The sequence below is a fragment of the Anguilla rostrata genome, chromosome 16 (assembly GCF_018555375.3).
Source record: "Anguilla rostrata isolate EN2019 chromosome 16, ASM1855537v3, whole genome shotgun sequence".
NCBI classification, from domain to species: Eukaryota; Metazoa; Chordata; class Actinopteri; order Anguilliformes; family Anguillidae; genus Anguilla; species Anguilla rostrata.
In genome coordinates, this window is record NC_057948.1 from 18,680,275 (window position 1) to 18,691,874 (window position 11,600).

General features: G+C 51.4%; 1 protein-coding gene across 3 annotated transcripts in view; it reads left to right on the forward strand.

Moving 5' to 3' along the window:
- LOC135241550 (D-glucuronyl C5-epimerase B) overlaps positions 1-5,560 on the forward strand; it is a 50,303-nt gene extending 44,743 nt beyond the window's left edge. For all 3 annotated transcript variants that reach the window (XM_064312040.1, XM_064312039.1, XM_064312041.1), the window contains one exon: positions 1,415-5,560. In XM_064312040.1, coding sequence (XP_064168110.1) covers positions 1,415-2,439 — 1,025 coding nt within the window. In that variant the 3' untranslated portion in view covers positions 2,440-5,560. The remainder of the gene's footprint in view (positions 1-1,414) is intronic.
- Positions 5,561-11,600: the final 6,040 nt, after the last annotated feature.

An 11,600-nucleotide genomic window follows, 5' to 3' on the forward strand; every position in this document is an offset into this window, starting at 1 on the left:
CCCCTTTCACCTGCGCCCATTCGGCAGCTCTGAGCTCCTCGCCCTTTCACCGGCACCCATTCGGCAGCTCTGAGCTCCTCGCCCTTTCACCGGCACCCATTCGGCAGCTCTGAGCTCCTCGCCCTTTCACCGGCACCCATTCGGCAGCTCTGAGCTCCTCGCCCTTTCACCGGCACCCAATCGGCAGCTCTGAGCTCCTCCCCCTTTCACCGGCGCCCAATCGGCAGCTCTGAGCTCCTCCCCCTTTCACCTGCACCCACTCAGCAGCTCCCGATAGCCTCCCGAGGCTCCAGGGCTCCGGTTGTTCAGGGAGGAGAAAGGGTCCAGCCGTCGCCTGTGATACGCACATAGGGCGTAGGGGGTTTTCTCTGAGAGCGTAATGAGGGCGGTTTCCAAGGCCGAGGCCCGCCCGACCCGGGCCAGGACGCGTGCGTTGTTGTTAATAACACAGCGGTGCGTTTCAGCCCTGCCGATCGATACCCATTAGCATTAGCGGGGGCGCGCCTCCCGGAGGCCTCGCCGAGCGCTTGCTGTCGCCACCTCCGCGGGCGCTCTCTGTGGAGCGGGGCGCGGGGTCTCGCCCCGCTCTCCAGCGCCGGGCTGGGGATGGGATCTCTTATGTATTCCCTACTCATCCTTTATTGATGGCAGAGTGATCACAGGGCCGCAGCACAAATCCACTTACTCCCAGGATTGCCTTAAGTAATGGATTTATGAGTGCATTAAAGAGCGCTGGAAATGGGCAGCCAGGCTGGCTGCTCCCTGCACACCGCCACTTCCCTGCTTTCTCACAAATCGACCAGAGATCGCTCGTCTCCCCCCCACCCCCGCTGCGTGTGCGCGTGTGTGGAAGCCCTTGTGAGCGCTGTGGAATGCGGCGGGGGGTGTGGAGGTCAGTGAAAGGCAAACGGTGGGTGTGCGGGCTGCAGCGGGGGGTGGAGGGGAGGGGAGCGGGTGCTGTGCTGTTCCTCAGCATTTCTCCGTGGCGCTCCAGGGAAACGCCTCCATCACGCTTTCCCTCAATGTCGGTTAAATTCAAAAGACCTTCTGAAATGCAAACAAGTAAATAAATCTAAAGCATGGAAATTTGTGTTCGAAAAACAGCAATGATCTAAAACATAGAAAATTTTAGTTCCTTTATTTTGTTTATAAAGGGAGGATGAGCAACAGCTCTCTCTTTGTCTCTCTCTCTCTCTCCTGCGCATGCAGACAAGCTTTTCTCTCTAATTAACCTCAGTGTTGAGTGACACGTCTGAACGCGGCTCCACAGTGGGTGTTCCTTCAGAAGCACACAGATCTGAGCCTGAGGGAGAGAGAGGGGGATGAGCGAGTGCAGCCCATCTGAGCCAGATTACAGAGGGAGAGGCTTTTTAACAGCCGCCTGTCATCTTGCCCTCGTCTTTGTGCTTCACAGAGAACTCCGAGGGCATCTCCTTACCGCTGGGCAACTCCAAGGACTTCATCATCTCCTTCGACCTCAAGTTCACGTCCAACGGGAGCGTGTCGGTGGTGCTGGAGACGACGGAGAAGGGCCCGCCGTTCGTCATCCACTACGTGACCAGCTCGCAGCTCATCGCCTTCAAGGACCGCGACATCACCTACGGGCTGGGCCCGCGCACGGCCTGGAGCACGGTCACGCGCGACCTGCTGACCGACCTGCGCAAGGGCGTGGGCCTGTCCAGCACCAAGGCCGTCAAGGCCACCAAGGTCATGCCGCGGCGCGTGGTGCGGCTGGCGCTGCGCGGCCGCGGCTACCTGGACAACGTGACCATCTCCACCACGGCGCACACGGCCGCCTTCTTCGCCGCCAGCGACTGGCTGCTGCGCAACCAGGACGAGCGCGGCGGCTGGCCCATCATGGTGACGCGCAAGCTGGGCGAGGGCTTCCGGGCCCTGGAGCCGGGCTGGTACTCAGCCATGGCGCAGGGCCAGGCCATGTCCACGCTGGTGCGCGCCTACCTGCTGACGCGCGACCCCGTGTACCTGAACGCGGCGCTGCGCGCCACCGGGCCCTACCGCCTGCCCTCCGAGCAGCACGGCGTCCGGGCCGTCTTCATGAACAAGCACGACTGGTACGAGGAGTACCCCACCACGCCCGGCTCCTTCGTGCTCAACGGCTTCATCTACTCGCTCATCGGCCTGTACGACCTGGCGGAGACGGCGGGCGACAAGCTGGGCCGCGAGGCCGGCGTGCTCTTCAGCCGCGGCATGGAGTCGCTCAAGGCCATGCTGCCGCTCTACGACACGGGCTCCGGGACCATCTACGACCTGCGCCACTTCATGCTGGGCACCGCGCCCAACCTGGCGCGCTGGGACTACCACACCACACACATCAACCAGCTGCAGCTGCTGGCCTCCATCGACAACGCGCCCATCTTCAGGGACTTCGTCAAGCGCTGGAAGAGCTACCTGAAAGGGGGGCGGGCGAAGCACAACTAGAGCCCCGCCCACCGGACCGGGATCGGGGCGGGGCCGAGCGCGAGTGACAGCAGGGGGGCGGGGCCGGGGGCGGAGGCACGGGGGTCTCGGGAAGAGAACGCAGTCTGTTTCAGTTCAGCAGCAGAGACAGAGACAGGGCTCTCACTCAGCCCCCCTCTCCACACACATTTCAGAGTGATAGCAGTTCAGCTTCCTTTGAGCGGGCAGGTGTAATTAACTGCAAACGTGGTTTCAGGGCATGTGTTCGTGTGTGTGTGTGTGTGTGTGTGTGTGTGTATGGGAAGCTGGTCCTAAATGACGGGAAACTGCCAGGTGAGTTTACAGAGTATCGGACAGGCTGCCATCCTTTCAGTCTCTCTGCATCCCACACTCTTATTTATTTCGGAGCCATCCTCTTCATTTCAGTGTCTCTGGTGCAGGGGGGTGGTGTGGTGTCAACTTGCCATCAGAACTGTTCAGAACGGAGGTTCGACCCAAAGAAGCAGTCAGAATCATGCGTTTTTGTCCTTGTCATTGAGACAGCAGCACTTTGTAATGTATAAGCTGGGGCCCGGACAGCTGTTTGTGTGCTGAAGGTGCTAGCCATTCTCTTGTGTTTTTGTTCTTGGGGATTTCAATGTTGCCGTATATGGTGTTAAGCATCTGTTGGCTACTCACTGTTGCAAATCTCACGGCACAAGGCCGCCTGGTTTCATGTTTCCTTATAAGGTCGTTTCCTGTCTTCATGGAGGTGTGCACCTGGCACAGTGGCTCATCTGTGGCTCCGCCCACTTTGGCCTTGGGTCCACCCTGCACTTTCACTGCAGTGCTTTGGTGTGGATCTCAGCCTCCCGTCTGCAGTCCCACTCCCACCTGCCCTTCACTGAGCCCGCGTCGCTGCCGCGAAGGCCAGGCCAGGAGCAGCCTGCTGTGCTGGCCTGGGTGGAGCACGGCGCAGTTCAGGCAGCGCTCGCCCACAGCTCTGGGCTGAGAGAGGGGGCAGCGGTGGCCTCTGGAACGGATGTCCCAAACCCAGGTTCCTTTCACCGCAGCTCTCTGGGGCTCTGGGCTGGATATCAGCGCGGACAGGCCGCTAGCCCAGAGCCGGGTGAGCGCCACGCCGCTGAGTGACTGCCTGCAAAGGGCTCCGGTCACTTAGCTGGGCGAGAGAGAGAGGGAGGGAGGGAGGGAGAGATAGCGTGCGAGAGAGAGGGAGAGAGAGAGAGAGGGCGAATTAGTCCCGTGACGCTGTGGCGGCTCTGAGCTGGTGTTACTGAGAGCTGAGATACGCCTGGCTGGAGCTGCCGGCAGTCACATGAGCGTTTAAGGACAAGCAGGTGGCTGTTAAGGACAGCTGAGGAACAGGAGCGTGATAGGCTGCGTGGTAATCCTGGTGCTGCTGAAATTTTTAGGGGTTTATTGTTTTAGTTGTTTGTTGGCACTAACAGCCATTTTCAAAACACAGTCACATTCCATTATAGCGAATAGTTAACATTCTCGCTTGTGTGCTCACTGTGCTTACTGCATATTCCTGCATACCGCTTTGCCATTTCTGTCCAATCAGGAGCCAACCCACGATCCATTGCAAACCAACCCATGACCCTGCCCCTAAAGTGCATGGGACTTGTGGTTACCCTTTGTTTGCTAGGCATTGGTGTGCACACACACGGCACGCATCCACGTGCACCCGCACACACACGCACACACACGCCCGCACACACACACCTTTTTTTTTTCTCGTAGCCCACCTCTGCCTCGTGATTCAGTCGCAGTCCAGGGAACATAAGGGAAGTCTTTATTCAGTAAATCTGTGTTTGCAGTGGCTTGCAGCTGCTGCGTGTGCATTGATCTTGATTTTCTGCCTGTTGAAAGCATGTTCCAGTGGGGTATGGTCATAGGCTGTGTAAACATTCTTTCTGTCATCTATTTATTTTTCTGTTTCTTCCATTGCGTACATTTATAGTATTTTTGTTAAAATGGTGGTTTCTTTTTTTCTCTTGATGAATCAGTGCTCATCCCTCGAAATCCTCTGGCTCACCATTGAAGCTGCAGACATATTTGTTGTGGGCGAAGTGTAGGAGGCTGGGTAGTGGGGCCGCCATCGTAGCGTATCGCCAAGCACAAGGTAAACGTCTTTAGCTGCTTAACGAGAACACGGCCAGCCGAAATGATTACCCAGCACATGCAGACCATTGACACCTGCTGCTAATGATGCCCGCTCCTTCCCACCCCCCCCTCTCCTCTCTCTGTTTCTCTTTCTCTCTCTCTCTCTCCTCTTTCTGTTTCTCTCGGTTTCTCTCCTCTCTCTCTCTCTTTCCTCTCTGTGTTCTCTTTGTCTCTCTCCTCTCTCTCATCTCTCTTTCTCTCTGTCTGCTTCTCTCTCTTTCTCTCTCTCTCTCTCCTCTCTCTGTTTCTCTCTGTCTCTTCTCTCTGTTTCTCTCGGTTTCTCTCCTCTCTCTCTCTCTCCTCTCTGTGTTCTCTTTGTCTCTTTCCTCTCTCTCTCTCTCTCTCTCTCTCCCCCTCCCCTGCTCTCTCTCTCCCATCAGCTGCCTGTGTGGGTTAAACCTATTTAATCTCTGAGTTCTCCTATTGACAGATTAATGAAAGAGGAGCCAGCCTTAGAGCCACTGTCTAATTCCTCCTGTTAATAGACCGCAGAGCATATCTCTCAGTCAGCGGCTCGGCAGTTGGCATCTGGGAAATGTGAGGTCTGCTCTGGTTCTAAGTGCTGCGTTGGGGCCGGGGCCGGGGCCGGGGCCAGGGGGAGGAGTCCGCTTTTCGGGATATCACACTGATAATATTTAGGGACTGACAGCAGATCGTTGCTCGGTGCTGGAATGCAGTGAATGTTAAAAATGGATTCTGCCACCTAGTGGAAGTCTGTAACTCCTTGTGTGGGTCCCTACCCCTGTCCCCCACTGCCCCTGACTGTGGTTTGTTGAAGTGCAATGAACTGAGCTTGTACGTCTTTCTTTTTTTTCTTTCTTTTTTTGGGGAAATCTTTGTCGCACTGGACACTGTACATGCTGATCGTTAATCATTGATAAGGTTCTGTAGTGAGGCCATTGTGACCAGCACATGTAGATCTGAGAGACTAGTGAGTCAGTTAAACCCAAAAGGATTCCTTGGAGACAAGTAACAGTAGGTTCAACTATGCTGCATGTATTCATTAACCTTGCAGTCACTGTGAGCATGGAACCAATCCTGCATTGTTGGTAGCATGGTAATTGCTTTCTTTCAGGTTGGACTTTGCAGATTGTGTAGAGTATCTGTTCAGGCTCAGCTGTTCTGTGGAACAGAACACAACGCAGTGAGGACGCTGTGGGAACACAAGGCTCCGGCATAGTCTCATGTTGTCTTTATCTCGTAAAAGCACTACTATGCACATACTCGCCACTTCATGGGACTGAGAAAGCATTAGATTCCTAAAGGGGAAATGATAGTTCCCTGGTAGGGTACACCGACTCTCATTTGCTGTTCATACCAAAGTGTTGGTTATTCTGTTGTTTAGTTGAAACTCACAGAATAAGAACCCTGCTTCATTGTTAATGCGTCATTCAGATTTCCATAAAGAGCCTGCCATTATAAGATGTCGGACGGGAGATTTGATGGATGGATGGGGGGGGAGGGGGTGGTGGAATTGGCAGTGTGTGCGCCCCCTCTCTTGAGGAGGGGTGAAAATCAGAGGGGAGGAAAAACTGCCTTTTGAAAATTTCAGTCTAGAAATTTAGATTCTGTAGCATAAAGCCTTGGAAATTTAGCGAACAAAAGAGATGTGTAATTCACAGCAGTCTATTTAAGGGGACGTGTGCAAACTGTACAAATAGTCTTAGGATTCAGTACTATTTCAAAGGGAAAATAGGCTCCTAACAGCAGATCCCTATAGGGGTTGTGTTTTTATCAACTGGTTTTGCATTTGTCTAAATGATGAAATCATTAGCTTGGGGGCTAGCTGTTAGTGGGAGTTAACAGCGCAGAAGCACAACTGATACTGTCAGTGGTTGATATATATATATATTTTTATTTTATATTTTTAATTTTTTGGTTTTGTTGTTTATTTTCTAGACAATGTGCAAGGCCTTCCCTCGAAAGCTGCTATTGTGTAATGGATAATTGTGTGGGTCCTATATTTCTGTTCTCACTGTCCAGTCTCCTGTAAATTGACATGTGCAGCTCCTGGCACATGTGACATATGCAATAAAGTGTGTACTGGATTCCTGCCGCAGGGGAGTGTCCAGAGGTTGTACAGACTTTGCAATCCAAGCACAAAGTGCACATGCTACATTTTTTATGCAGAAAAAAAGTGTTTATATAAAGAGTCTGATCTTTGTGCTTACAATTGCTTTTTAAAGTCCTAAAATAAAGGCTTTTTTTTCTTAAACTGGCGTGTCTGCTGGCATTTCTCTTCTCCTGATGTGGCGAGACGGAAAAAGAGAGACGCTCCCTAAATGTCGACCTTGTTTCTCAAGCGCTCGCTCGAAGCCCCGCTGTGACTTCTCATTTCAGGCTTAATCATGCTTCCATTTTATTTTTCCAATTTCTCTTTGATTTAATAAAGGACTCTCTGTCTCTCTCTCTCTTTCTGTCTGTCTCTCTCTCACACACACACACACTCACACACACACACACACAGTGCACTTGATGCCTCTAACGGGTCTTGCAGCAGCACAGTGGGCTGTAAACCTGGCCAGCCTCTCGACCTTCTCTGCCGTTTTATGGACTCCAGCGTTTTCCCGTCCACTGCTGCCTGATACTACCTCCACCCTGACACTCAGTTTATCTCCCTCCCTTAATTAGCCACACAGGCTCCAGGCTTTATCCTTTTTATACCCTTTTTTACTTCCTCCCCAGCCTGCACTTCCATCTGGAGATGGCTCTGATAGCATTAGAGGGATTCATGGCGCGGTGAGGGCGGCGGCGGCCCGGAGGCGGGATCTCTGGAGCTCTCCTCCGCGCCCGTCTGATCTGATTACCGCCCGCACAAACTGGGCTTCATTCAATTGGGCCCTGCTTTGGAATAGGTTGTCTGGAGGACAGGGGATGGTGGGCGCGCGCGGGGGGGGGATCGATGGGGCAGGCACCGCTCCGCGTCCTCGGCTACACGGCGCACGCAGACGCGTCCTGCCTGCGGAGGGGGCCGGCTCCCGGCTGCCCGCGCTCTCCCGTCTCCCCCCCTCCGTCTGCCCTACAGGAAGAGGAGCCTTTCAGGTGATTCGGGCCCGCCCTTGGGCCCGCTAATTAGTTTAGCGTCTCGTTCCTTCTTTGGGCGGTGAACGATGGCATCGTGCCCGGGCCCACGGCTGTCCTCGGGGCGACGGGGCGCAGAGGCTGTTATGACGAGGGCATCAGCGTCTGGGGCCGCCCATGCCAGTGGAATGCCCTGACTGCGGGGCGGGTTAGGACACATTCCGGCTTGAAGGGTTAAGCAAGGTGATTCAAGCACCAGAATGGGCAAATTCAAAAGATGTTTTTGCTTTCAAAGAAAATAAAAAAATATGTATAATGACAACAAAACAAGATATTCTTAATATGAGTAATGTCAAATGTCCAGATTGATATACAGTATATTTATATTTTCTTACACTTCCACAGTGCTGATCTCAGGTCAGAATATAGTCACAAATGCATAGGAGATGGATTGTTTGCAACATTTTCAGTGTATAGTACTGAGCACGACCAAACTGTGACGATTAGTTCTTACCTTCTTGGCACCAACCCTTCAGTCAAAAACAGCTTAAAATTTATGAGGCAGCCAAGAAGAAAACATGGTAAGGGCAATCCATCTTGCAAGGGGGGGGATGAGAACTGGGGAAACATTGGCATCCTTGAATCCACAGAAATATACATTATTCACTAGCCAGGCAGAGCCGTTGACACCCTGAAGAGTGAAAGTTTTCCTCCTCTGCTTCAGAAAGGTGTGCATTGAAGTGGCTGCTGGGAGATCAGTTGGAGCGGCTTCAAAGGCTTCGGATGATCAAGAAAGTTGGCAGCGGCAGGATGTGCCTGGGCTGGTATCGCGGAGCCTTTGCTGTCAGCTTCAAGGGTGGCGAGAAGGCGGTAAACACGCCGTGTAGCAGCACACGGGCCGGCTTGTGATGCCGGAGCACACCGTGTACCCTTGGGAGCCCGCTGAGAAACTCTGGGAAAGTTTTTGGCTTGAAAACTATTTCAGTGGTGGTGGTGCCCCGGTTCTGACGCACTGTTCCTTTACGCGGCTACGGGAGGCCCGTGGTCCGGACCCTCATCACGACCGCCCCAGAGATGACTGTGTCTAGGAGGGCTGACAGGGGACAGGTAATTGGGCCGAGCAGCACCGAGAGACTGAGGGATTCTGTCGACAGGGTAATCCCTGCCTCATAGTCTATTATCCCCTCCTGTGGTCGATCAGGCACTGGCAGTGTGCCTGCACCGGTGCGCGAAACATGCAGCCTGTCTGAGGATTCATCAGCAATGGGACAGGTTTACCGTTTCGATTAACAGAGAAGGTAAAATATCCATTTGTTTGCGTGGCTGCCCATTTTTACACCGGTGATCATTCAGGCCAGTTCTTTCTTCTGCTGTGACGTGCGGGCAGAAGTAATCCTGCACTTCTTCACCAGCGGCTGTGTTAATTGCCCCCCGTGGTTCTGCTGCTCCCATTGAACGACATGGACTGAGAATTGATTGGCCATTAAATACAGGGAAATTAGCTTGTGCTGAAGCAAGCCCTGTCAGTGTGAACACTGGTAACGGCAAAGACATCACAAATAAGTTAAGCCTGCTTGAGGGCAGAGCCTGGTAATGTCTCCACCCCCTCTCAGAGCGTTCAGAGATCCACAGAGTAATACTGCGTATTAGAAGGCTAGTGCTGTGCTCTCAGATACTAGACATGGGATCAGCCCGGCGCTGTTTCCCCAGGCTATGCATGCATGCTGCGAATGCTGGCTTTCGCACCTAATGAGCTCTTCATTAGGCAGGTTTGATTTGAAATCAACACCATCTTGGGTTTGCAATCATTTCATTAGAATGCTATGCTGGTTTTTTGCGACAGAAATGTGGTTTGCAGTTTTACGAAAGATGAACGTATCTCACTATAAAAAAGTGTAAGAAAATTTGTCATCCAGATTAGCATTGAACTTAATACAATTCCACGTACAGCACTGGCCTCAGTTTTGTCTAGCGACGAGATAAATGCCTTTTACCTTTAGCCCAACTGCAACCGATATGTTTTACCAGACATAAGTTCAATAACAATGGTGAAGCCAAGTTTAGAACAGTATTTATTCTGTACCTCAACATCACCAATTTAATTAGAAGCCAGTGGAGCCAATGAAGAGTCTACACAGTGAGTCTGAGTTAGGACATCCTGCTCTGCTGTCATTTCTTCCACAGATTAATAAAATAAAAACAGTTCTGGGAATTTATAGAAGGGCAATGAAGATGAGTGCAGTTTGGATTTCCAGCCCCACGGCCAAACTTGACCTTCTGAATGTAGGCCCCACAAGTTCCATAAACAACATCCATTTTCTGCACTCGCTTATGCTGGGCAGGGTCGCGGGGGGTGCTGGAGCTTATCTCAGCGGCGAGAGGCAGGAATACACCCTGGACAGACCGCCAATCTATCGCAGAGCACACACACCATTCACTCACACACTCATACCAATGGGCAATTTAGAGTCTCCAGTTAACCTACCTGCATGTCTTTGGACTGTGGGGGGAAACCAGAATACCCGGAGGAAACCCACGAGAACACGTAAACTCCACACTGAAAGGCCCAGGCTGGATTCGAACCCAAGACCCACTGCGCCACCATGCCACCCTGTAAACAACTTAGTTTACAATAAAATTTTAATGGTCTCATTTATACAAAATTGAACATTGTAATTATAACATATCTTTATTTATATTTATTTATAAATAAATAGCTACTTATATAACGCCATCATAATTTAGACACGCTTCCAGGTAGTCGTAGCAGTCTGTGGGGATCCTAGCTGGGGGTTCTAAGCCACAGGAGGGTCGTCTTTAGGGGCCCAGAGATTGATAGGTGTTTTATTTGGCTTTGGCTTTATTTCTCTTGGCTGTAACAAAACTAGAAATAAATTCTATGAAAGTATTTCACAACTGATTCTTATTCATTTGTTGCCCTCTGGTTAGCAAGACAGATTACATTCAAGGAAACTGAACGCAATAGCTTTGCTGTTCAGCTGATTGATCCTTACAGTGTCAGGAACTACAAACGCAACAATAAAAACAAAACAACTGAGTCAAGCTCAATAAACTGGCACCACGGCCCTAAACTTTATTCCAGCGGGACATTTCAAAAAGAAAAACCCCATCGGTGTCCATTACGTTCATTTTAAATGTTTAACAGATAGTCTGGCTGCAGAGCGATGACAGATCCAGACGGGCATTCAGTCAAATGCTCACTTACTTGTGCTGATTAATTGAGGAGGGACAGAGCGCACACAGGGGCCCGCTGGGCTGAGAGATACAGATGTAGCCGGGGACCTTAGACATGCGAGAGAGACGGCTCAGCCAGAGGCTGTGTGATCTGTGCTGAGCCTGAGCCCAGACTCCACAGGCAGCTCGGAGAGAAGCGTGTGTGTGTGTGTGTGTGTGTGACAGGGAGCTGCACCTGGGCTGAGATGAGTGCTGTAATTAGAGCGGATATGGAGTCAAACACAGCAGAGGGAGAGACAGTCTTGACACATTTGCTCAGGATGCTGATGTAGCTAACTTTAACTTTGTGTCAGCGACCTGAAATTTATGGTAGGAGTGCACTGACAGAAACCTGAGGCTTCTCATTTCGAATACCACAAGTGCTCCTTGTATCAGTTTTTTTCCCATTTTTATCCTGGGGGGTCTTCATTACAGGTTCTTATACTTAACAGACCTGCATCATGGGGAAACATGGCCCCCTGATCACAAGAATGATATTAACATCAATGTTGGAAAAAAACCCTCATGTATACATACTCTAAATCTTTCCCTCATCTTTGATGTCCCATACTTTTTCAATTACACTGCTGCCATTTACAGGACAATGATCAACAATGATTAACTCAAAATGTCTATGAAGGTAATTTTAGGTGAATGTATGTCTGTTTGCATGTGTATATTGCATTCTTCTTTGTTGGTCCACACCCAGGCTGGGCTTTGATTTATTTTATAACACTGTCCTCTGGTGTTCATTATAGGTA